The 24556-nt window shown below is 27.9% G+C and overlaps 8 protein-coding genes across 8 annotated transcripts; 6 read left to right on the top strand and 2 right to left on the bottom strand.

Annotated features, from left to right (window-relative positions):
• Positions 1 to 25: 25 nt before the first annotated feature.
• T552_03482 (hypothetical protein) lies at positions 26 to 918 on the top strand. Its single transcript, XM_018371984.1, has 3 exons — positions 26 to 192; positions 388 to 579; positions 626 to 918. The coding sequence occupies exons 1-3, from the start codon at positions 70 to 72 to the stop codon at positions 872 to 874; spliced, it is 564 nt and encodes a 187-aa protein (XP_018224237.1). The 5' UTR covers positions 26 to 69; the 3' UTR covers positions 875 to 918.
• A 9-nt stretch (positions 919 to 927) lies between these two features.
• On the top strand, positions 928 to 3754 carry T552_03481 (hypothetical protein). The gene is made up of 14 exons (XM_018371983.1): positions 928 to 992; positions 1033 to 1135; positions 1182 to 1309; positions 1358 to 1443; positions 1493 to 1518; positions 1573 to 1860; positions 1922 to 2003; positions 2049 to 2208; positions 2254 to 2370; positions 2419 to 2810; positions 2854 to 3011; positions 3055 to 3184; positions 3225 to 3300; positions 3343 to 3754. The coding sequence occupies exons 1-14, from the start codon at positions 969 to 971 to the stop codon at positions 3706 to 3708; spliced, it is 2136 nt and encodes a 711-aa protein (XP_018224236.1). The 5' UTR covers positions 928 to 968; the 3' UTR covers positions 3709 to 3754.
• A 276-nt stretch (positions 3755 to 4030) lies between these two features.
• Positions 4031 to 7096, top strand: T552_03480 (hypothetical protein; the record flags this gene model as incomplete). The annotated part of the gene is made up of 2 exons (XM_018371982.1): positions 4031 to 4072; positions 4130 to 7096. Exon 2 carries the CDS (start codon positions 4130 to 4132, stop codon positions 7094 to 7096), a length of 2967 nt encoding a protein of 988 aa, XP_018224235.1. The 5' UTR covers positions 4031 to 4072.
• A 732-nt stretch (positions 7097 to 7828) lies between these two features.
• Positions 7829 to 10294, top strand: T552_03479 (hypothetical protein; the record flags this gene model as incomplete). The annotated part of the gene is made up of 8 exons (XM_018371981.1): positions 7829 to 8302; positions 8350 to 8452; positions 8518 to 8947; positions 8992 to 9142; positions 9185 to 9463; positions 9515 to 10011; positions 10054 to 10108; positions 10154 to 10294. The coding sequence occupies 8 exons, from the start codon at positions 7829 to 7831 to the stop codon at positions 10292 to 10294; spliced, it is 2130 nt and encodes a 709-aa protein (XP_018224234.1).
• Positions 10295 to 10693: 399 nt separating this feature from the next.
• On the bottom strand, positions 10694 to 15341 carry T552_03478 (hypothetical protein). The gene is made up of 2 exons (XM_018371980.1): positions 11897 to 15341; positions 10694 to 11852 (listed from the first exon to the last, which is right to left on the bottom strand). The coding sequence occupies exons 1-2, from the start codon at positions 15293 to 15295 to the stop codon at positions 10740 to 10742; spliced, it is 4512 nt and encodes a 1503-aa protein (XP_018224233.1). The 5' UTR covers positions 15296 to 15341; the 3' UTR covers positions 10694 to 10739.
• Positions 15342 to 16272: 931 nt separating this feature from the next.
• T552_03477 (hypothetical protein) lies at positions 16273 to 20067 on the top strand. Its single transcript, XM_018371979.1, has 19 exons — positions 16273 to 16385; positions 16426 to 16568; positions 16610 to 16777; positions 16826 to 16996; positions 17044 to 17244; positions 17289 to 17453; positions 17499 to 17628; positions 17675 to 17850; positions 17898 to 17990; positions 18038 to 18184; positions 18230 to 18479; positions 18526 to 18682; positions 18730 to 18821; positions 18864 to 18986; positions 19038 to 19215; positions 19268 to 19447; positions 19493 to 19639; positions 19687 to 19912; positions 19953 to 20067. Exons 1-19 carry the CDS (start codon positions 16319 to 16321, stop codon positions 20022 to 20024), a joined length of 2886 nt encoding a protein of 961 aa, XP_018224232.1. The 5' UTR covers positions 16273 to 16318; the 3' UTR covers positions 20025 to 20067.
• A 15-nt stretch (positions 20068 to 20082) lies between these two features.
• On the bottom strand, positions 20083 to 22495 carry T552_03476 (tRNA uridine 5-carboxymethylaminomethyl modification enzyme GidA). Its single transcript, XM_018371978.1, has 9 exons — positions 22283 to 22495; positions 22138 to 22233; positions 22036 to 22091; positions 21810 to 21987; positions 21693 to 21767; positions 21005 to 21648; positions 20595 to 20959; positions 20344 to 20553; positions 20083 to 20300 (listed from the first exon to the last, which is right to left on the bottom strand). Exons 1-9 carry the CDS (start codon positions 22452 to 22454, stop codon positions 20129 to 20131), a joined length of 1968 nt encoding a protein of 655 aa, XP_018224231.1. The 5' UTR covers positions 22455 to 22495; the 3' UTR covers positions 20083 to 20128.
• Positions 22496 to 22886: 391 nt separating this feature from the next.
• Positions 22887 to 24186, top strand: T552_03475 (hypothetical protein). Its single transcript, XM_018371977.1, has 9 exons — positions 22887 to 22994; positions 23052 to 23139; positions 23187 to 23238; positions 23310 to 23370; positions 23413 to 23680; positions 23722 to 23815; positions 23860 to 23967; positions 24015 to 24036; positions 24101 to 24186. Exons 1-9 carry the CDS (start codon positions 22923 to 22925, stop codon positions 24143 to 24145), a joined length of 810 nt encoding a protein of 269 aa, XP_018224230.1. The 5' UTR covers positions 22887 to 22922; the 3' UTR covers positions 24146 to 24186.
• Positions 24187 to 24556: the final 370 nt, after the last annotated feature.

Genomic DNA, 24556 nt, shown 5'->3' with positions numbered 1-24556 from the left:
ATATTTACTGTTTAATTCCCTTTTAACCCTTGTAAATTTTTAATTAAAAGACTTTAAATATTAATATCAATGGAATTATCATGTACAGATGATATAGAAAGAGTACGAGGACTCGTAGAAACACTTGTAGAACAACTTAGAGTGAATCAAGAAGCTATTTCTGTCTTGAAATATCAGGTGAAGATTCTTAAGGTAAGTTAATACATAATTATAAGATTAAAAAAGGGTTTAAAACGTATTATATATGGGTTTAATATGAAAAGAAGGCGCATATATAAAGAGATATTTAATAATAAAAGGATATATTATGAGAGAATGTATTAATACTAGATTATTGGATGAATAGTTGAATATAAGGAATTTAAACATATGCTAAGATCAGAATAGGATCAATTGATTACTATAGGACCATCGGGTCGTAATTTAAAAGAGCCTTTAAGTGAAATCAAAGTTGAGGAATATGCACGATTGATTGAGGAGCATCAAAAATTAAAACAAGAAAATGAATCATTAAATATGTTACTTGATATGTATGAAAATGGGTTAAATGAGGTTTTATTAAAAATGCGGGGATTTATGGCAAGCCTTTTTAAACGTCAAATTATTATTAATATATAAAATGTAGCAAGATACGGCAAAAAAAACGTTAGAAATTCATAAAAATTATCAAGAACAACTTTCTAAGCAATTTCAAACACAACAGCAATATCAGAAATCTTATTTAGATTTAAAAGCAAATCTTTATCAAATTAACGATCTGATAAGACAAGCATATATATCGGAATCACTTAGTGAATCAGAGGCACTTGAAGCACTTGAAATAGAGAATAAAGGACTTAGGGAAATGTTTGAATTAAATGAAGAATTAGAATAATTAATTTGAAATATTGTTTTTTAAATCACGTGCACTAATTATATATGGTTGTATATTAACAGTCTCCGATCACGTGATTATGCAAGACTAACATATGAAAGACCAAGTAATTAATGAGGTAAATATTATACAGCCTAATGAATTTATTAATAATTTAGGCATGTTATATGCTTCTTCCAAAAGATATTAAGTCAAAAAAAAAACATATATATAGTAAAACTCAAGATGAATTGACATCAAAGTGTCAAGAAATATATTCAGGTATAGAAATGTCTATAATGGATAATATGATATAAATATAAACAAGAAGAATCATCGAAATATGAGGAATGTTATTTTCCTTGTTTAATGCATGGTCGAGAGACAGAATTGTCACGGGATTACCGTTATATGTGTTTTCGTATACAATCAAATCAACTTAAAAATGATATTAATGTATTTATGAAAAGTATGTATATTATTGTTTAATTAGGATATCTATAGGAACTTTTTGAAACGATACATGATAATATGATTGTTTCTTTATCAGTATTTATTGAACAAAATAAACATTGGAAAGAGGAGAATGAGTGAGTTAATTAATTAATTTCTTTTGTAAGTATAATTAATCGTTTGAAGGATACCAACTTGTATACTTCTCTTAGGTATCCTTTTTTTTTTTATATGATTTTATGTAGATTTAATAAATACGTTTCTAGGTGCTTATTTTTTTGACCATATAGGATTATATACGTGTATAGAAGCTCAACTTAATGCTAATATTTATGGACCACTTATCAATCTTCATGTAAGGCGAACGCCAGACATGAAAGCATGCTTCAAGCAAATAATTGAGACTTGTATACAATTTGGTCGACAAAGAAATTCTGATATTTCAACTGAAGAAAATCCAGAAAAAAGACAATGGTCCATATATTGTGAATATGACCCGGAATGTGTGGTTAAATGGTATGAAGAAGCTATACTTCAAGGCTTAATTAACCAAGGTAAAATGATATTGAAATTGATTATATCAGAAAATAATAAAACTAATGAAATGAATTTTAGATGAGTTTAGACTGGTTATTTTTCTTCAGGAAGTTGAAGGTTTTGATGGGAATTTTATTAATCACTTCATTACTATATTAAAGTAAATAATATATAATATATGATGAATATTATTAATGAATGAAAGAAAAATGCATGAACGTGTTCCTTTACTATTGTTTATTGGTATATCGACATCTGTTGAAATCTTTCAAGACATCTTGGAAAAAAAATCATTAAAAGCATTAAATATTAAATATTTCAATACCAAATATCTTAATGATAGTCCAGATATTGCGATTCAAAAGGTATATTGAAGATAATTATATTTTTAAAATTTATACATAGATTAGATATTGGTATCGTCTAAACACCCTAGATTACGCTTAGGATCATATTTATACGATATACTTTTCGATATGTATCAAAAACATTCTTTTAATATTGCTTCTTTTCTATCTGCAATTAAAGTATAAATAATGCTATTGATATGAATTGGTGATTAATTATCGGGATAGTTTGCTATGATGTCTCATTTTTTCTCGAATCCAATTAGTATTGTAAATTATTGTGATTCTGCGCATTCAGAGCTGATTTCTCATGACCACTTGGAATGTATACGTTCTTTACCATCTATCAAACGATTTACAGAAGATCTTCTTGATAAAGGTGATATTTATTCTGCAGAATCTCTTTTAAATGATGATTACTATTTTCGAAATATTATTAATACATTAATTCATGACATAGAAGAACACAATAGAAAATTGGATGTTTCCATATCCTTTTTAAACATTATTCAAGGAAAATATGCATCTTCAGTACGAAAAAAAAGCCTTTCATGGATTTATGGAAAGCTTTTGGAAAATAATATACAACAGAATTTAGACACAATACTTAATCCAATAAAGTATTTTTGAAAGATTTTTTATTGAGATAATTTATTTTTTTAGAATAATGAGTTCTATAGATATTTTGCAATTTATTCAGGAAGCGTTAACCTTAAAAGATATTTATGATCAATTTCCAGACCTTGAAGGATTTTACAAAAAAATATTTGATATTGTAGAATCATCTGAACATAAAAATCTAATAGATATTTCGGACAATGGTGAATAAACATATTAATCTTAATTTAATAACTTAGTTTATAGAAATAAACGCATCTAATAAAACAGAAGAAATATCAAATAAAGCAAATTCAGAGCTCAATGATGATGTTATCAATTCTGAATTTTATAATATTAGGAATTCATTATATCAATATTTACAAGAAATATTTAGGTATTTTTTTTATAATTTAAAATTTAACTTAATTTTTTAGAAAATACTTTGTATCACCTATGACATATCCATTGCATGAACTTTATTATTTTAATTATAGCAGAGCATACCTTGATGTATATCCTTATCGTTTTATTACCTTTTTCTTATTTTTTTAGGCATTTCATCCACGCATAAGAGCAGCCATTGATACTGCATTGTCTCTACCGAGTCATTATCTCTCATGCAATTATGAAGTTGGAGATAAGGAAAATGAAGATAATCTATCAATTCCTTCTTTACCAAAAATATGTATTTCTTACAGGCTTTTTCTTGAATCAGGTTTCCTTATAAATGTCAGTGATTGGTTAACTGCTTTTATCCAATCTGCAAGTAAAGGAAATGATAAAGATGATAAACAAGATTCAGAAGAATATTTGCAAGCAGAATTTTTACAAAGTTTAGAAGAATTAAGATATCTTGGATTTATAAAGCCTACCAAAAGAAAAACTGATCATGTTGCAAAAATATCATGGATGCGTTAAAATTATGCTATTTTTTCTGGGATTTACGACTAGATTATATCATAGCTTAGGATCTTTACTCTTTATTAATTAATTTTATATTGTCGTTTTAGGTATGAAAATCAATCAATACAATTGTTTCTTTACGATTGTAATCCTTATTAGATTTTAAATGTTTTTCAATTATTTTAATAACATCTAAACTTGAGAGTAAATGGAAGTCTTTTTTATAAACATCTTCGAACTATCGTTTCGAAATAATATATCTAACTATACTCATTTTTTTTTAAATTACAAGTTATATTCTTTTAAATTGACTGCGTTCTTATGTTCTTTTAAAATTGCGGTTTAATTAAAAAAGGTGTAAGGGCTATCGTATTAATAAGTATGATTAAAAATTTATTATGAATAATATCTATTTTATTTTAATTCTTTAAATTAGATGTTTAAACATAATATTAAAAGTTATCAAGAATGGTCGTATATTAGAAATTTTTTATTTTTTTTTGTTTTTTTTTCATGGATTATCTTTTTGCATATTTCTGGGTTATACTTGTTTACACAGGGTTTTCTTCTCACAAGATCTACTTTGAATTCGACATCAAGCTGTGATATTCCTCCATATGTTTTTACAAATCAAGAAATTTTAGAAAATGATTGTTGGTATCCTTCAACATTTAAAAAAGCGATTATCGTTGTAATTGATGCATTGCGTTATGATTTTACTATTGAAAATCCGGGTTCAAATCTTTATTGCCATAATGCATTTACGATTCTTCACGAAACATCTACCAAATATCCTAGACATGCATTTTTAAGACCATTTATTGCAGATCCTCCAACAACTACTTTGCAACGTCTTAAAGCATTAACAACGGGGACTTTGCCAACTTTTATTGATGCAGGATCAAATTTCGCTGGTACTGTTATTTTAGAAGATAATATTTTGGCACAATTAAAGTCACGAGGTTATCGTATTGGATTTTTAGGAGATGATACATGGATTTCTTTGTATCCAACATATTTTGAATCTAATATTACTTATCCCTTTGATTCATTTAATGTTTGGGATCTTGATACTGTCGATAATAATATAAATTCCTACTTATTTCCTCTTCTGAATGATACTGAAACAACAAAATGGGACATACTTATTGTCCATTATCTTGGTCTTGATCATGCTGGACATAAATATGGACCTAATCATCATGAAACTTATAGAAAATTATCTGAAATGGATAGCAGTATAAGAAGGATTATAAGCAAACTTCAAAATGATACGCTTTTAATTGTTTTAGGGGATCATGGTATGGATGAAAGAGGTAATCATGGTGGTGATAGTTTAGACGAAGTAGTTTCTGCTCTTTGGATATACAACAAAGGCTCAATATTGCCGGAATTTCCGTCAAATTTATCAAGTATATCTCAAATTGATTTTGTACCAACATTATCGCTTCTTATGGGCATTCCTATTCCATATAATAACCTAGGTGGTCCTATTGTAGAAGCTTTTTTTTTTAACAAAAATTTAAATTGGAAAGATTACTCTCAAGCAGCAAAAATAACTGCATATCAAATTAAAAGATATGTTGAATCTTATAAAAATATATATGGTTTAGATGGATTTGAGGATATAAAAGCTGAATTAGACTTGGAAAATATAGAGCATAATCTTTTTCAGAATAATCTTGAAAATAATGAATTTTGGAAAAAGCAATTTTTCAAATATATCACTTATCAACAAATGGTACTTAATAAATTTCGAGAAATATGGATAAAGTTCGATATTTTGAGAATAATTGCTGGAATTATTATTTTATTTGGGGGTTTACTATGTCAGTTTCTTTTTTATCTAAATTCGAATTATTTGTTAACAAGAAAAATTGATATACAAAGTATTATTCTAAAATCTATAATTGGTGCGGGAATTTGTGCAGTTTTATCTAAATTGTCTTTCGTTTATTTAAATGTCTTAAATTCGGCATTATTTGGAGGATGCTTTGTAAGCATTTTGAGCTTTTTGTCTTTTTTTTTAAAAAAGGCCTTTTTTATTCAATTTCCAAAATCATTCACTAAATCAATTAGTATCATATTGATTATTATACATGGTCTTATATTATCATCAAATTCTTTTATCATTTGGGAAGAAAAGACTATTTTATTTACTATATTTTCTATTTATACTTTGAATTTTTTTTCAGTATTTTCTAGATATAAAAAGAATATTCGCATTTCAACAATTATACGTATATTATTGCTATTTCTTGTTGGAAGAATGATGTCTTTAATACATCAATGTCGGGAAGAGCAACAACCTTTTTGCAAATCAACTTTTTTTCATAATACAGGAATTTTTGTTTCTTTTTGTTTTTTCTTTTTTCTGGTTTTCATATTTTTAATCTTTCTTCCATCTACTATATCTCATTTTCTTACTAACTTGGAAATTCATAAGGATTCTAAATCATCTTCTTTTATAGGATTCAAAGTTGGTTTCATTTTAATACTAGCGCATTCTATAATTGATTTTGAAACATTACATTTTACTCAATTAAAGCATTTTAACAATGAAAAAATTCAAGAGATCAAAATAATATTAGTAAGAATTGTCTTATTTATATATTTATTTATCGTTCATTTAATATGGATCTTTTTGTCTTTTAGTAATAGAATAAGGGGAAATTCTAAGCTTCTAAGTCTTCTCAACTCAACTTTCATGCTTAAAACATATACTCATAAATTTACAAATATATATTACTCAAATTACTTTTCATTTGTTCTTAGCTGGTTTATTATTTTAGCGATTCTTCAGAAACCATTAAGTGTTGTTTCTTTTTCTTTTCTTCTTTTTCAAATTCTTTTATATATAGAACTTTTGAATCTACTACAAAAAGATACTAACTCTGAAATTGATGTTATCTTATTTGCACTTTTAGGTCGTTCACACTTTTTCTCAACTGGACATCAAGCTACTTTGTCATCTATTCAGTGGGATTCGGCATTTTTAGCTTCAAAAACTGTTCTTTATTTACTTTCTCCTGCACTAATATTGGGAAATACATTTGGTCCTCAAATATTTATCACTATTTCTTTACCTCTTTTAAATTTTCGAATTAAAAATAATACCATTGATACTATGTCTAATCATCTTTTTCAAATTTTTCAAATTTATCTCTTATATTACTCTATGATGACAACATCTAGTGTTTTATTTACTGCTCTTTTACGTAGACATCTTATGGTCTGGAAAATCTTTGCTCCAAAATACATGACAAGTGCAATTGAGCTCTTATTAATCGATACTGTATTATTCTTCTCTATCATTGGACTTGCTATATTCAATATTTTTCATTATAGATCATCTTCAAATCTATTAATTCAAAATTATACACAAAAAAAAATCATTCAATAATTCATACTAGGAAATATGATCTAATCACTTAATACAAATCATACTACATTAAAATTATCTTATTATTCTCTATCTTTTGATCTCAAATTATTATTTACTTCTATATATTCTTCAGACTTCTAATTTTCATTACATGACATCTATCTAAACTAACATTTTATTTATATATATATACATGTATATATATATATATACATACTATTTGCTGATTATATGTCACTCTTTAGGCACTTAAATATTTTTCTCAAGGTTTAAACTTTTAGGCGGAGCGGAGGTGGGTGTCCTCAATCTCTAACCTTCACGTATTACCTTGGATTATTTCACACAAAATAGGGTTTAAAACGTCTTGTAGTCTATAAAAACTATTGTATCACTATTTCCTCTGCATATAAGGACTAGATTGATGAGTTTTTGTGTATAAAGCTTGGGATTTGATAGGGACTTGTATATATTGAGGAGGAATCAAGTCTCTGCATCGACGACGCATATACAACGCATATAGTACGCATATAATACGCATACAACACGCATACACTACGCATACATACTTGAATGTCTTTATGAATGCTTTGAAAGATGGAATAAATACCAATCTTTCAGCTATTTATAAGGAACTTTACATATACACTTTTTTTCTTTGGGTGTAAATTATATATAAAAATCTTTCTATATAGTTTAAATTTTTGCAACAAAATACAGGACTTTGGAAGATATATTATTACCAAGATTCAAATGGGTTCTACTAATCTTTCTCGGTCACATGAAAAAGACTTTAAAGATAGCTGGTGTAGAAATACAAGCGATATAATACGTACGGCTGATAGCAATATATATGGAGATAAGTTTTGGCCAGATAATACAGTAATTTTTAAAGACCATCTTTTAACATCCCATCCTCGTTCCCAGGTGAATAAGGATTTAAATATATTTCCAACATTTAGAACACTTCAACAAACCCGACACTTACAAGCAGCAAATGCTCAAGCAGCAGCAATGACATATAATATGAAATTATCAGGAGAAGAGATATATGTTCCTGACATGTCGATTGTTGAGGAGAAACAGGGGAATCATGGGTTAAGACATGTATTTTCGGGGTTGAATGAAGAATATTCAGGAGAATATGGAGATATGTTTCGGGAAAGGCAAGATACAACAGCGAAGGAATTGATATTAGATAAGTTATCTCAATTGCGTGTTGATTATGTATTTTTTTTTTTTCTAATTGGTGATAAATCTAAATGGGTTGTTAGCATAAACATGACGAAATGCAAAAAAATAATCAAATATCGTATTTACACAAAGTAAATGATAACGAGATTAATTACGATTATCAAAAAAATACCATATCTAATTGTGAGTATTTTTTTTTCTTTTTTTTTTTTGTATATATTATGAACTATATAACTTATGAAATAAAGGTTATACATTAATGCAAAATATGCGACATGAGACATTGAATTCCGAAGAGCGTGATCGAGTGTATCGTACGGATCAAAAAGGGAATTCAACACAATCATTAATTCATCCATATATGAGTTATACGAATAATTCTAGAAATTTTTTTAAAGAACCTTCATTAAACCAAAATGGTTCGTATAAATACAATGGAATTTCGGAAAAACGGATGCATTCGTATTATACCGTTAAGGATAATGATTTTCCGAAGAATACCGTTAATACGCAATCTATTGTTTCTACAAAACATGTTTTGAAAGATACCGCGCCCTTAGCCACTTATTGTGAGCCAGAAACGGTTCAAAAAGACTATAACCGGGGAGAGGAAAAACAATCTACTGGTTATTCAGAAGATATGTTTTATCATCCTCAACAATATTATGATAACACTTTGTATTATCACATTTATTTATAGATGTTCCTTAATGCTTTTCTAGACATGCTTTACAGAAAACCTGTGTTAAGCCTATACCACCTGTCTTAAATTTTTCTACTCAGATTAGACGTCAAAATGATAGATACCAATCTTTAAGAAGTTCATTACTCGATGAATTTCGAAATAATAAAAATAAGAAATATGAATTAAAAGTAAATAAGCGCAATTGTTTTTGTATTATTTAATTTTGTTAGGATATATTTGGACATATTGTAGAATTTAGTGAAGATCAACATGGATCACGTTTTATTCAGCAGGCGTTAGAAGAAGCAAATGCAGAAGATAAAGAAATTGTTTTTCAAGAAATATATCCTAATTCCTTACAATTAATGACAGATGTTTTCGGAAATTATGTTATTCAAAAATTTATAGAACATGGTAATCAAACTCAAAAAACTCTTTTACTCGAGCAAATGAAGGGTCATATTCTGAATCTTTCATTACAGACATATGGCTGTCGTGTCGTCCAAAAAGTATTAATATTTTATTAATTTAACATTTAATTTTGATATATATATTAATAGGCTCTTGAATATATTGAAATTGATCAACAGATTAATTTAATCAAAGAATTGGATGGCAATGTATTGAGATGTATTAAAAATCAGAATGGAAATCATGTTATTCAAAAGATGATTGAAAAAGTACCTATGAAGCATATGCAGTTTATTATAAACACTTTTCAAGGTCAAATATATACGTTGACAACACATCCGTATGGGTGTAGAGTAGTACAACGTATACTTGGATATTGTTCACAGGCCCGTGATCTCTTAAACGAACTTCATCTATATTCACGTAGTTTGATTCGAGATCAATATGGAAATTATTGTATACAACATATTATTGAAAAGGGTGAGCCTCATGATCGTTCCAAAGTCATTTCCGTAGTAAAAGAAAATATTCTTAAGTTTTCAAAGCATAAATTTGCTTCTAATGTAGTGGAAAAATGTATAACGTATGGAACAGATGAAGAGAAAAAATTGCTGATTGATGAAATAATGGAAAATGACGAAGACGGGTAAATTAATCAAATTGTTAATAAGGTTTAATTTCTTTCTAGACTTCCTCGTTTTTTACCAATGATAAAAGATCAATACGCAAATTATGTTATTAAAGTATGATATCATAAATATATACTTTTTTTTTTTAATTTTTTTTAGAAAGCATTAGATGTTGCAAGTGGTGATCAGCTCAATAAACTTATTGCTGGAATAAAACCTCATTTACAGTTTTTAAAAAAAAATGTTCATGGAAAAGCATTAAGTTCAAATAGTAAGATTTTATTTTTATCATACATCTAAATAAAAAGCTAATTGCGAGCAGTTGAGCGACTTATAACCCTTACTAACAATCGATCTAATCAAAACAACGAAACTTTAGTCACAAAAACTTAATAGTATATAGTTTTGGAAATTTTGATATTAATTATTTAAAATAATTAATATTTCAAATATACCATATTTTCAAAAATTAACAAATAATAGTAAAAAATATCTTTGGATTTTATTTTTTTTTGTAATATTTTTACATTATTTTTATTTGTATAAGTTTTGTCATATTCATTATATCTTAAACTACCCTTGCATATCTAATTATTAGATATCAGCATAGTTATTACTAAATGTATATATTAAATTATTGAAACATTTTGAAAACAATTTTATATTACACAGCATGTATTAAGATTTGTCGTCTTTAATATAAAATCGATAACTTGAAATAGAATCTTGGTATTTAAATGTTATTTTAAGAAAATACAGTAAAATCAAGTGCCTTTTCTAAATAAGATATATGATCATTTATATTGTCAAGATCCAACAATTTAGAATTACTAGAATCTATAGTTGATTGATGAGTTGTAGACAAATTGGTAGGCTGCTCTAATATAGAATCAGACTGTTGAAATTTAGCTTTTACACGAAGAATATGACGAAGACGCTCTCTCCAATTCGTTATGTATTCACCACCTATTTGATGATATATTTGCGAAAAAGTACTTGCATGCAAAGCAAGATTACGTACAAATATAGGTAGGGCTTTAGCAGAAATCATAGTTTCTTTTATAGAACCAATTTCTGGAACACCCTTTTTTTGTAGCAATTTTACTAGGAAAAATATATCAGAGGCCGAATCTTCCTTACAAGATAATACGTTATAGTTATACTTTGAATTCCGTGATATGACAATATTTATAAAGTTAAACTGGCCGGGAATTGTATCAAAAATATATGGAGATCCTGATTCATTAAAAATAATATTAACAAAATCGTTTCCAATATGACGTTTTTTTAAAGTAGAGTGAGGATCTGTTTCCAAATTCGTAGGCATCAATGTACAGCAATGATAAATAATTTGTGTGATTTTATCTTTCCAAAAATAGGCAAATTCACCATCATGATTATTTTCAATATCTAAACCTCCAGTATAAATGGTCTTATTTCCTTTTAAACGTGTTAAATCGCCAAGACCTTCCATAAAATTTAAATACTCTTGAGATCCACATGTATTAGCAAGAATCTCAGATTCTGTGCTTTGCCCTGGTGCAACATAAACAACTCCAATTTTATGAAAATCGACAACAGGTATTCTATCAAATACAGATAATGTTCTTTTTGTAAATTCATTATCAGCTAAAAGATATGGTCTGGATTGCTCTAAAAGTTCGGGAAAAAATGATACTTGAAGTAAAACATAACTCGGAAGGAATAATGGCAATTCTAAAGAAAACAATTTTATCGGCATTTTTCGAGATCCAGCATTTTCAATAGATTGATCTTGAACACCATCCATGTCATCACTTGTTCTATTTTCATTATTCATAGACTCTCTTGGCTGACAAGAAAAATGAACAGTGCCGGACTATTAGAGTATAAAATATTATTATTATAATTAAATATACTCACTGATCTTCTTATTATTAATTCTATTATGTCAGATGAATTTGAAGTGTCAATTGTTATAAATGAATTTCCATGAAGCCATGTTTTTGAGATAGCAAAAGGATCAGGTGTATAGTTAGATAAGGTGCCTTTAATATCCGCATTAGAATAAGAAAATCTTAAAAGCATGTCATAGCATGTTTGACTCTGTTCATCTAAACCATTTTTTAATGGATTGGCAAGTAAAAGTCCTCTGACAATCCATGCAACATATTTTCGTCGTTCTGAGAGTTTTAAAGCTAAAAACCATATATATATTATATTATATGCCAAAGTTAGAACATATTGAGACATCTGCGTGCTAGATGTACTGGTTTGACCAGATTCTTTAACGTTTTCTGATCGGTCTGATAACTGAGATCTTGTGAATGCATTGCTATGCTGAATATATTGTAAAGAAATTCCAAAAACCCTCCGAAAATCAGCTTCAGTAAAATTTGCATAAACGTTTGGAAGTCTTGCTAAAGATGACAAAAATTCGAGTATATGAATACTTACAGTTGAAGATGTTATTAACTGAGAAAGCTTTACCAAAATTCCTGATAACAATTTACTCATTGATATGGGAAGTTCATAACAGCAGATAGTAAGAGCATGGATACATGATTTTGCAGCGTAAGACCATTTTTGCAAACCCATTTGAAAAGATACAACAATTTCATCTTGTTCATTTTTCGTATATTTATTATGGTAAGATATTAAGACAATAAGTATATCAATTAAAGCAATCATGACATCTGTTTTTCGAAAGTTATCTGGTAAAAGTACTGGTACTAAAACATTATCAAATAGTTGATCAACTATCAATGTTCTTAATTCCCTAATTTCATGAACCGAATCACAAAATAAATGTTTATTTCTTAATTGAGAACTAATATGAACTAAGATATATAAATAAATTTCCCAGTCTTTTTCGTTTTTTAAAATATCTATTACAATTTTTAACCATGTAGAAATCGGCAGAATTTGATCAACTCCATTGCTTTGTTCCAATGTTATTTCAAACATCAATTTATTAATATTGCATGATTTTAAATGAGTAATATATTTGTCAACAGGTGATATTTCGACATGCAGTTTTTCGGGTATAGTCCATAAAACATTATATAGATATTTATCTGATTTTACATTGTTATTTATGTTATCTTGTTGAGATTTTGTTTTATTCGATTCAATTTTTAGTTCAATTGATGATTCCCTATCAATGGTTTCAGAAAAATTAGAGCATTCCAATTTCCCATTTCTTTTAAAATTAGACGCTAAAGGTAAATCACCAACGTCTGAAATTAAATAAATAAAATGTGAACTATCAGCACGAATTCGTACCAAAATTTGCAAAGCAGATATCCTGACATCTGAATTGCCTTCAAAGTTTGATGCAATTGATAGAATTATTTTATATAATTGGATGCATTTTGCATTGTTTCTAATACGCAAGTAATATAGAAATAAAGTAATTAACCCTTTAGAAGAAGCTAATGCTATTGTTTCTTTTTCATCTTTAAACATAACATTTTCCCCTAATACTGAAGTAAATGAATTGTCTTGAGAATTCTGATGAGTAAGAGAGTTAAGTTTTTCTATTTGATGAAAAGTTAAAAGCGAAAATTTTTCCAAAATTTTGATTGTTTTATTAAAAAAGATATCATTTCCATCATATGCCATTTCTACTAAACCTTTAATAGACTCCAAAATAACAACGTGATCACATTCTTCAGAAAAATCATCAAAAAGTGACAAAAAAACATCATTGACAAGCTGATCTGGAAGAAAAAAAATTCCTGTACTTATAATATTTTTTATGAGATCAAGTGCCTTTATTCTAACTTTCGTCGTATAATAAGAAGATTTAAAGAATGATTGTGCGATAAATATAGGATTATCTGGCCATTTTTCATAATCTTGATTATAATGATAATGAATAGAATAATAATCCAATAAAAGTATACAAGTAGATTCGGGTAAATAAGTATGTATTTTAGAAAAATATTGAATTAATTTTCTTGATGATCCAGAATAACATGAATTATTATATAAATCTTGCAATATAGAAAGAATTTGACCAGTAACCTGGAATAACAATGTATATATATCATCTTTAAATTCCATATCAGGTAGTTCTAGAAGCTTATTTTGAGCAGTAAAGTATTGCAAATATTTCGAACATGATGTTAATATTTCAAGAGGTATATCCCATTCATCATAATTCATTTCCTCTTGTATATGTTTACAGCCAATAAAGTCTCTCAATGCTTTTAAAATTTCAAGATCCACCTGTGGAATATTCAAAGAAAGCGCTGATTTATATGTTTCCATAATAGTCCCATGAGGAATCGAAAAAAGTCTATTTTGCTCATTTGTAGTTAAAATCCATGATAAAAATCTCGCTGCTCCTATAATTACATTCGAATGCAATTTGTCTCTCGTTTCAAGAAATTTTTTCAATGATTGAACTGTATTATACGCTATATGACTTTTTAATAAATTTTTCATAATATTCCATGAAATATCTTCAAATTCTAATATACCAATATTAGCACTACATAAAATTTCAACACAATTCGTCAATGCTGAAATAGGAATATATCCATAACGAATAACAACGTCAAGAAAATGAATTACATTCTTAATATCATTCTTGTTTGTTGTTTTTTTACTAATCCAAATCACATCATTAATTAACATTACCACTTCTTCTTCTTTAAAAACTGAATAATGAAATTTCACTATATTTGTAATCAATGTGAAAAGAACCTTAAGATTCTCTTCATATAATACATCATTACTATGTCTAGACACCATTTGTCGGCTTTTTAACCTGCTTTTTTCCGTGTTTTTAAAACACACAAAAAGCCATGATGATAATAATCGCATAATCGTTGATTCCATTGCTGTAATATCCCTTCCATCATTCGTTAATTCCCTTAAAATATCCAAACACATAGCAAAATCTTCTTTTACATCATGTTCTTGAATATCCTGATAAAACATATATCTTTCGACTGCGCTTAATTCCCTCTGTGATCTAATACATGCTGACATCAATAAAAACCCTGATCTACGCATTTCTACACTGTTTCCTCCCGAAATATGTCTTCTTCCGACCTTCCATATCTCTGCACCGTTCATAACAATATTTCGCGACAGCTGTTCACTCAATCGATCTGCCGCTTTGATACATTCTTCTTCATCATTAGAGCTCCTTAATATGCATAAAAGGTATTCAATATCTTGCAGAAAGCTGCTCTCCCGTTGTTCTTCCTCCTGATCCAGCAGAGTCCTTCTTGTACGGCTTAATCCTTTAAATGTAGCAAAAAACCTCCCACTTTTCCCCATAAATGCGTCGCGATTCCCCTCATTCATCCCTTTAATGCCGTATTTTGTTGGTTGTATGCTTGTAAACCGAGGAATTGTATAGACCTGTAACCCTGCGCCTTACCTAACCCTAGCCCTGAGTACGTTAACCCTGAGTATATTAACCCTGAGTGTATTAATCCTATATGTATTAGCCCTGCTCTATGTTAACCCTGACCTTGTGTTAACCCTACCTATCTTCACTCTATCTATTAACCTTGCCCTATGTAAACTCAACCCCTGCCCTGTATAACTCCGCCCTAACCCTATATTATTTTCAACCCTAACCCTAACTCCAACTAATCCTTGTATACTTGAATTCTCTATAGCTTGACTCTATCCTTAATCTTTACCCTAACCCTAGTCCTTGCCCTAATAAAATTTTATGAAAATCCTATGTAAACCCTTAAACCCTGAATAAACCCTGAATAAACCCTGAATAAACCCTGAATAAACTCTAAACTATACCTTATAACTCCATCTTATAACTCCATCTTATAACTCTAACTTATAGCTCTAACTCTTTTCTATAACTCTTTTCTATAACTCTTTTCTATAACTCCTTTTTATAACTCCTTTTTATAGCTCTACCTTATAACTCCAACCCTACCCTATGTGCAGTCCTAACCCTGCCCTGCACTCGTCAGCCCTACCCTGTGCTCTACAGCCCTACCCTACGCTCGTTAACCCTACTATCTGCATCTACATCCCCTTACACACTACCCTATAACATTAACCTATAACCTTACCTTATAGTATTAACATGCAACCCTACTTTATAACCCTACTTTATAACCCTAACCCTTCGCCCTGACCCTTCTCCGCCCTAACCCTTCTACTCCGCCCTTCACCTAAACCTACGCTTCTTCCCTTACCCTAAACCCTACACTCCCACCCTAACTATTATTTACTCCTCTCTCTCTGGATATCTACAACGTTAAAAAAATAGGGCCGCACGCCTACACCGCATATAAGCCGGAAATAAGGGCGGATAAGGGCTAAAATAGGCAGATATCTTCTCTAACGGTCAATATGGAGGGTTATGAACAGATTATTAGGTGTCTGCAGGAGAGTTTTAACCCATTATTTTCCAGACAAGGTAAGGTTAATTGATGAGAATAAGTATTAATTAGAAATAGTCGAGAAAGCTCTTGAAAGAGAAGAATCTAGAAAGGGATTTGTTAATGATATATTAAGGATTGTTTCTTTGGATAGATTAGATATGCCTACGCGACAGGCAGCATGCGTTCTTTTTAAGAATTTTATAAGGAAAAATTGGGGGGTATATGGGATAAATGCGCTATATTTTTGTAATATTTTAAGGGAGAAGGGGGTTCTATTGAAATTGAAGAAGGAGAACGGATAATGGTTAAGAAAGAGATAGTTATGTTGATGATATCGGTTCCTCCGCTTTTACAGGTTCAAATTGGAGAATGTATTAGTATAATTGCAGAGAAAGACTTTCCAGGACAATGGGATAGACTTATTGATGTTTTTTTTTTTTTGAAGGAGATAGGGTTAGGGTTAATTTAAATGTAGGAACTCGTATCACACTTATCGTCGAATGATATGGTGATTAATCAGGGTATATTACAAACGGCACATTCAATTTTTGGAAGATGGAGGGGAAAGTTTAGGAGTGATTTGTTATTTAGTGAAATTTTGTTTGTTTTAGAGAAATTTTCTGTTCCATATAGAAATATTTTTTTGGTGAATATTTATAGTTTTAGGGGAGGAAGATTTTTAATGAGAGGTAGAGGTTGGATGAATTGATTATGCAGAATTCCGATAATAAAGAGGCGTTGGAACTTCTTTTTAAGAATATGATTTTATGTTTAAAAATATTTTATGATCTTAATTGTCAGGATTTACCGGAATTTTTTGAGGATAATATACAGCAATGGATGGGATTATTACATAAATACATGAATTATTCTAATCCATTGTTGATTTCAGAGGTTGAATGGAGTTCAATTTATTTTTGATGTTTATTTATTATTAGGATCAAGATATAGAAGGACCATTGGAAAAAGTTAGATCCAATATATATGAAATTGTGGAGTTATATACTCAACGTTATGAAGATGCATTTTCTATGTTACCGGAATTTGTAAATGCATCCTGGAATTTATTAACCAATATGAATTTTGGAAAAAAAAATGATATTGTATATGAATTTTCTTTGATTAATGATTTTTCTGACATAAAGAAGCTTGTAGAAAAAATAATGATGTTTTTAACTTCTGTAGTAAAAATACAGCGATATTCTTATATTTTTAAATCACAAGATGTTCTTGGACATCTTATTGAAAACATAGTTTTACCTAATATTTCTTTTCAAGGTTTAAAGATTTCCAAATTAAATAATTATAATAATTAATGATTTAGAATCTGATAAAGAGTTTTTTGAGGATGATTCTGTAGAATATGTTAGACGGGATCTTGAAGAGTTTGATTGTAATATAAGAAGAAACGCTACATATAGCTTTGTTCGAGCATTACTTGAACAATTTGAAACAGATGTCGTTTCTATCGTTTCGAATTATATAAGTCGTTATTTACTCGTATGAGAAAGTATGTTATTTTATTTTTTAAATAAAATTGTTTTTAGGAATTTCAAAAAGATAAAAGAAAAAATTGGAGAGCAAAAAATACGGCTATATACCTTTTTTTTTCAATTACGATAAAAGGCTCTGTAAATAAAGTATCTTATATACATATCATATATTATTATATTCTAATATCATTAAGTTGGGAATAACATCTGTTAGCGCAATAACAAATGTTGTTGACTTTTTCTCTCAAAATATTTTTCAAGATCTTAGTTCATTATCTGAAGATATTCATACTATGTTGAAAGTGGTATTAATAAAATATGTTTATATATTTAGGAATCAGGTATTTTTTATGTATTTTCATTTGAAGTATATTTATCAAAATTAGTTGCAAAGAGATCAAATTTTAAGCTGCCTTCCATTACTTATGAATTATTTAAATTTTCCAGATTATGCAGTATATACATATTCGGCAGTTACAATTGAAGCTATTTTAAATCTTAACAAAGAAGAAGGTTTTTTGATTGGAAAAATGGATATTGTTCAATTATCCAAAGAATTATTGGAAAATCTTTTTAAGTTAATTGAAAAAGCATCTACTCTGGAAAAGTTATCTGAAAATGATTTTTTAATGAAATGTAAGTATTTATATTTTCATAGGTTTTTTTTTTTTAATAATAAAAGGTACAATGAGAGTTATTGCTACTATTAAGGATGGAATAATTCCTCTAGTCGATACAATATCTTCTTATTTAATAAATATTATTTTAGAAGTAAGCAAAAATCCATCTAACCCTAAATTTAATCATTATGTTTTTGAATCTTTGGCAATTTTAATAAGGTATTATTTTAACCCATTTTTTATCTGTCATTACTAAAATTTTATAGATATACTGTTCCAAATTCAAGAGAAACTTTGTTACACCTAGAAAATTTATTGTTTCCTTCACTTCGTTTAATTCTTCAAAATGATGTAGTTGGTATTTTAAATGATTTTCAATTTTTTATATTGACTTTAAAAGAATTTATTCCATATGTATTTCAAATATTAGCACAACTTCTTGAGTATCATAATTTAAGTTTACCTGATATTTATAAATCACTTGTTCCACCTATTTTGTTGGCATCATTATGGGAATCTAGAGGTAATATTTATTTATATTTTAGAAAGATATTTTAATATTAAAAAAAATTAGGAAATGTCCCTGCTTTAGTACGTTTTTTAAAAGCTGTTATATCTCAAGATCCACTTTTTATTGTAAATAGTAATTATATAGAACAGATTCTTGGAATTTTTCAAAAATTAAATTCATCTCGACTTGATGATCATTATGGATTTGAACTTTTAGAGACTGTTTTTCTTCATCTTCCTGCGTAAATTATATTATATATATATATATATATTATTTTTATTAAATTTATATAGGTCTGTTATGGAGCCTTATATTAAACAAATATTTTTACTTCTCTTAACACGGCTTAATCAGTCTAGGACAGAAAAATTTACTGAATGTTTTATTCAATTAATTTTCTTTTTATCTGCAATTAATAGAAAAGAATATGGGCCAGACTATTTCATAAATGTTATTAATAATATACAGACAGGGTTTGAAAGAGAATTACTTACATAATATAATAATAATATTTTTAGGTTATTTGAGCAAGTTTTCTTAATGTTTTGCTTACCTGGAGTACAAAATATTAAAGCTGCAATTGATCGTAAAACGTGTTCTATTGGTATGATTATAATGCTTTGCAGGGGATTTGCTTTGCAAGAAATCAAATATCCCACACTTTGGTAATAAAATTTTATTTTGTTATAGATTTATTTCTTGACAGAAAAAGGTCTTCTACATTAATAGCTATTTTAAAGCTTTTTGAATTGCCATTTGAAATTTCAAAAAATGATGAAATAATTGAAGTAAATATCGATGATATTGGTTTTCAAGCAAGTTTTTCTCGTCTAGCGTTTTCTGTAAAAGCTGAACAGGATCCATGCATGTCTATTAAAGATCCGAAAGCATTCCTTATAGAAGAGTTGATGAAGGGGAATTCTGCAAATGGAGGAAATGTACGTTTTAATTCTTTATATATTGTTACTAATTTTATAGTTTTCTCGAATTATTAGTACAATGTCAGATGATGTTAAAACTGTTTTAACCACATATGGATATATTATTTAAGTTAAATATGTAATTATATATTTTAAATGATATTATATAAATAAAAAAAGTGATATATAAATTAACATATCTTAGTCTTTAATCATGATTTTTACAACCTAATATTACATGTATATGTTGTTGACAGTTTTGTGCCTTTTTTTGTTTTGCATAATATATCTTAAAAGAACTAATTGAGCTGATGGTGTAATGCCTTGAATCCTTTTAGCTTGTGCAAATGATTGTGGGCGTATAGAATTTAATAATTCCTTTTCTTCTATAGATAAATTATTTAACCTTATAATAATGAGATTAATGTTTAGAAAAGAATATATACTACTTATTATAATCTATATCTGGAGGAAAAAGGAATTCTTCGTTTTTTTGAAGAAGATAGCGGTTTTCAGATTCTTGCCTAGTTATAAATCCAGAATAAATACTTTCTATGCTTAGACGTAGACGAATTTTACTGGGTATATCTTGCAACATCGGTATAATATTAAAAAAAGTATCAGTGGTAATGTTTGGATATGCTAAAAGTTGCATTGCACTAGCTGAATTGATAAAAATGTTATAATATTTAATACTCACCTTCTTTTAATTCCATCCATATTCACTGAAATATTATATGATTTCCATTCTTGAGGAGATAGAACTACATTTTCTAGTGCTTTCTTGGCATCCATAAAAAGTTTTTGATCCTTATTAAATTGTTCCCATCTTTCTTTACTAATTATACCCAATTTATGACCAAATTCAGTTAATCTTAAGTCTGCATTGTCTGCCCTAATACTAAGCCTATATTCACATCTAGATGTAAACATTCTGTAAGGTTCTTCTACTCCCTTAGTAACAAGATCATCAATAAGTACACCAATATATGCCAAACCTCGAGATATAGTAGCTTGAGGTTGGCCTTTTTTTGATAAACTAGCATTAATACCTGCTAATAAACCCTACAATATTATTATAAGTTCGTTAGAACAATTCATTTCAAATACCTGAGAAGAAGCTTCCTCATAACCTGTTGTACCATTTATTTGTCCTGCAAGCCACAACCCTTTTACAAGTTTAGTTTCAAGAGTTGGATAAAGCTCTCTAGGATCTACATAATCATACTCAACACCATAGCCTGGACGTAGCATTGTTACATTTTCAAGCCCAGGAATGCTTCTTAACATTTTAAGCTGAATTTCCTCAGGAAGTGTAACACTTATTCCATTTGGATAAACTATATTACTGTCTATGCCCTCTGGTTCCAACCATATATGATGATTGCGAGAAGGAAAACGTATAACTTTTGTTTCTATAGAAGGACAATATCTTGGTCCTTTAACATCTTTTTGCATAAGAATTGATTCCTTTAAACTATCTCTTATGATTCTATGTGTTTCTTCAGTTGTATATGTTGAATAACATAAAATTTTGTTCTTAATATTGTCTTCTGTATGTAAGTAACTAAAAGGAACAGGTGGCTCATCTCCTAATTGAGGATTTAAATATTTATAATTAATAGTTTTCATGTCAAGTCTTGGAGGAGTTCCTGTCTTTAAACGTCCTAGTTTAAATCCTTTTTCCTTTAAAAATGTACTGATACCAAATGTTGCTAATTCTCCAATTCGTCCTGCTGGAAATGTTTTTGATCCTATATATATGAAATTGATAAAGAAATTGCTTCAAAACCCTTACCAATATGTATCTTTCCATTTAAAAATGTTCCTGTAGTAATAATAACATGTTCTGTTAATATTTTTTCACCAGATTCTATTATTATTAAATTTAATAGATATAATAATAATTAAAAACCAAGAATAACTCCTGAAACTTTGGATTTCGAAGTTTTATATCTATCTTCATATTCTAATAATGGTTCTGTTAAAATATCTATTGCTGTTCCTTCATGTAATGTCAAATTTTCATATGAAGATAATGTTTCTAACATATATTTTTTATAAAGTAGACGATCAATCTGGACTCTTGGACCCTTCATCAAGATAAACATAAACTAACAAATACATATATATTAGCAAACCCAAACTGCCGGTCCTTTTGTACGATTAAGTATTTTAAATTGAATACCTGCACGGTCTTCATAGGTATATTAGAAAGATAAATAATTATTAAGAATATACACCAGAAATCACCCCACATAGTCCATCAAGTGAATCTATCTCCCTAACTAATGTTCCTTTTCCAATCCCTCCAAATGCCGGATTACATGATGTTTCTCCTTATAAATTATCAAAATATATTATTATTATGTTTGAAAAAATATAAACCAATTTTATTAATATCTTGGCTTATAAGTACTGTTTTTAAACCGCTTCTTGATGCAACTGCTGCTGCTTCACATCCTGCATGGCCACCACCAATAACAACTATTTGGAATCTTTGTATATCCTTAAAACTCTTCAAAAAACTTTTCTCAAAAAAATTCTTGCTAAAAGACATAAAATTCCTTTTATTAATAACAATGTTAAATAGAAATAGCCTTTTCATATAAGTTTTCTATATTTTTTTAAAAAAATCTATTTTTTGATGTTAACTTAGTTTTTTTTTAGCGTAAGGTACGAATAAATAGATAACGAGATAAGTTTATATATGTTTAGGAGAGATAAGAAGAAGATAAAAAAGAAGGGTTTTAGAGTCTTTTATGAGAAGATATAATAGAATAATTCATTATTATTTTATATTTAAATTATTAGAAGAAAATAGAATTAATTGAATATCTTTAAGTTTAGAAATGTTAAAAAAGAATGTTTTAAAACATATTTCCAAGTAAATTTGTATATTTTTAAGATAAAATTACATAGTAGATAGTTCTCGTGTATTGTCAATTTTTAGTTATTGTTTTGTTTCAATTTTTGTTTGTTTTTTTTGTTTTATTGATTTTTAAGGAATTGCTAATTTTTTGTTTAGATGACAATTATAAATAAATGGGTTGTTACAAGATATGGATTTAATCTTAATTTTTTTATGTTGATTATTCAAGTAGATTTTTTATTATAAAAAGGTATTTTTATTTATAATAAACTAATTTGTTTTTAGTTACTTATTTCTATTGCAATTCTTCATATTTTTGAGATTTTTAAAGTTATTTCTTTACCAAAATTTACATTTTCTATGGTAAAACAATGTATTTGTTTGTTTTTTCTTAAACATATTTTTTATAATGGAATTAAGGGTTTCCAATTTCATTTTTATTTATTACTATGATCTATACAAGTAGTAAAGCGTCAGTATTTTAAAAGATTGCAATAAAATGCATTAGAGTTTTAAAAAAAAAGGAAATTAATTAAAAAATAGGCTTCAATTTCTTTCAATTCCAATTTATACTATTTTCAAAAATTTCACAATCATTATAACTGTTATTCATGATATTATTTTCTTATTATACTAATGTTTTAAGGCATATGGTGAAGCTTTTTTTATGGGTGGCTCTGTATCTAAACTTGCTTTATTATCTTTTTTTATGATGATTTTATCCTCTCTTATGATAGCATGGGATGATCTATATTCTTTGTTATCAGGATTATGGTTTCGTCGCTCTTTTTTACTCGATCATTCCTTTTTATATTATGGTTACCTTTGGATAATTACCAATTGCATATGTAGCTCTGCATATGTTTTAGAAACTAGAAAAAAAATTAAATCTGGTCATTTTACTGATTTCGATTGTATAATTCTTTTATACATTCTTTTTTTTAACTTATTTTAGCTATGTTTTATAGCAATTTACTTGGAATTCCTATTTTAATTATCTGCACTTTAACTATGGATGATTGGAGTAGTCAAAACATCACACTCAATAAGTATTTCAAATTTTACTCTTTCAATATATTATCGATTATATTAGAATAAATATCATTCCAATCATTTCAATATTATTATCTGGTATTTTTTCTGCTGGAATCGGTTACACCTCTTTATGGTGTATCAGAGTAACTTCTTCAACTACTTATAGGTATTTTTCTTATTTTAATTTATCTTTTTTTTTTTTTAATTCTTTAGTATGATAGGTGCTTTAAATAAGGTTTGTATTTATTCATCTATTTATCTATCTATCTATCTATCTATTTATACTTACTTCTTTATAGTTGCCTGTATCTATCACTGGACTTGTTTTTTTCATACACCTGTAACTTTCTCTACGATAAGCGCTATCGTACTCGGTAACCTTCATAAATATTCAATTATAAATATTATACAATAAATTTACATTTTTAGGATTTTTTTCTGGTTTTCTTTATGTAATTGAAAAGTAATCTTTTTTTTTCTAATTTTTTTTTCTAATTTTTTTTAGTCATGATATTTATAAATACCTTTTATCTCGTAATATTTTATCTCGTAATACGTTTTCTCTTATTTAACTCGTTTAATTATTTAAAAATTCTATTTCTATCTCTCTTTCTCTTTCTCTTTTCTCTTTCTCTTTTCTCTTTTCTTTTCTCTTTTCTCTTCTCTCTTCTCTCTTCCTCTTTATTACGTAATATATATATTCTAAAACTACCCATAATCTATCTATTCTACTTATGTACATCCCTATACATCTA

The sequence above is a fragment of the Pneumocystis carinii genome (assembly GCF_001477545.1).
Source record: "Pneumocystis carinii B80 chromosome Unknown supercont1.17, whole genome shotgun sequence".
Lineage (NCBI taxonomy): Eukaryota > Fungi > Ascomycota > Pneumocystomycetes > Pneumocystales > Pneumocystaceae > Pneumocystis > Pneumocystis carinii.
Note: the sequence above shows the minus strand (reverse complement) of the source record. Positions and strands in the feature narration are given on the sequence as shown.

Coding starts and splice junctions, on each gene's coding strand:
- T552_03481 (XM_018371983.1), top strand. CDS start 969: ATGAAAGACCAAGTAATTAATGAG. Junction 1,310..1,357: donor AACTTAAAAATGATATTAAT/GTATTTATGAAA, acceptor GGATATCTATAG/GAACTTTTTGAAACGATACA. Junction 1,861..1,921: donor TCAAGGCTTAATTAACCAAG/GTAAAATGATAT, acceptor AATGAATTTTAG/ATGAGTTTAGACTGGTTATT.
- T552_03477 (XM_018371979.1), top strand. CDS start 16,319: ATGGAGGGTTATGAACAGATTATTAGGTGTCTGCAGGAGAGTTTTAAC. Junction 17,454..17,498: donor TTGGAAAAAAAAATGATATT/GTATATGAATTT, acceptor GACATAAAGAAG/CTTGTAGAAAAAATAATGAT. Junction 19,216..19,267: donor GTTTTTCTTCATCTTCCTGC/GTAAATTATATT, acceptor AAATTTATATAG/GTCTGTTATGGAGCCTTATA.
- T552_03482 (XM_018371984.1), top strand. CDS start 70: ATGGAATTATCATGTACAGATGATATAGAAAGAGTACGAGGACTCGTA. Junction 193..387: donor ATCAGGTGAAGATTCTTAAG/GTAAGTTAATAC, acceptor AGATCAGAATAG/GATCAATTGATTACTATAGG. Junction 580..625: donor TAAAAATGCGGGGATTTATG/GCAAGCCTTTTT, acceptor TATAAAATGTAG/CAAGATACGGCAAAAAAAAC.
- T552_03476 (XM_018371978.1), bottom strand. CDS start 22,454: ATGTCTTTTAGCAAGAATTTTTTTGAGAAAAGTTTTTTGAAGAGTTTT. Junction 21,649..21,692: donor AAATGGAAAGATACATATTG/GTAAGGGTTTTG, acceptor TCATATATATAG/GATCAAAAACATTTCCAGCA. Junction 20,301..20,343: donor CCAGATATAGATTATAATAA/GTAGTATATATT, acceptor CATTATTATAAG/GTTAAATAATTTATCTATAG.
- T552_03478 (XM_018371980.1), bottom strand. CDS start 15,295: ATGAATGAGGGGAATCGCGACGCATTTATGGGGAAAAGTGGGAGGTTT. Junction 11,853..11,896: donor AATTAATAATAAGAAGATCA/GTGAGTATATTT, acceptor ATACTCTAATAG/TCCGGCACTGTTCATTTTTC.
- T552_03475 (XM_018371977.1), top strand. CDS start 22,923: ATGACAATTATAAATAAATGGGTTGTTACAAGATATGGATTTAATCTT. Junction 23,371..23,412: donor ATTTCACAATCATTATAACT/GTTATTCATGAT, acceptor TAATGTTTTAAG/GCATATGGTGAAGCTTTTTT. Junction 24,037..24,100: donor TGATAGGTGCTTTAAATAAG/GTTTGTATTTAT, acceptor ACTTCTTTATAG/TTGCCTGTATCTATCACTGG.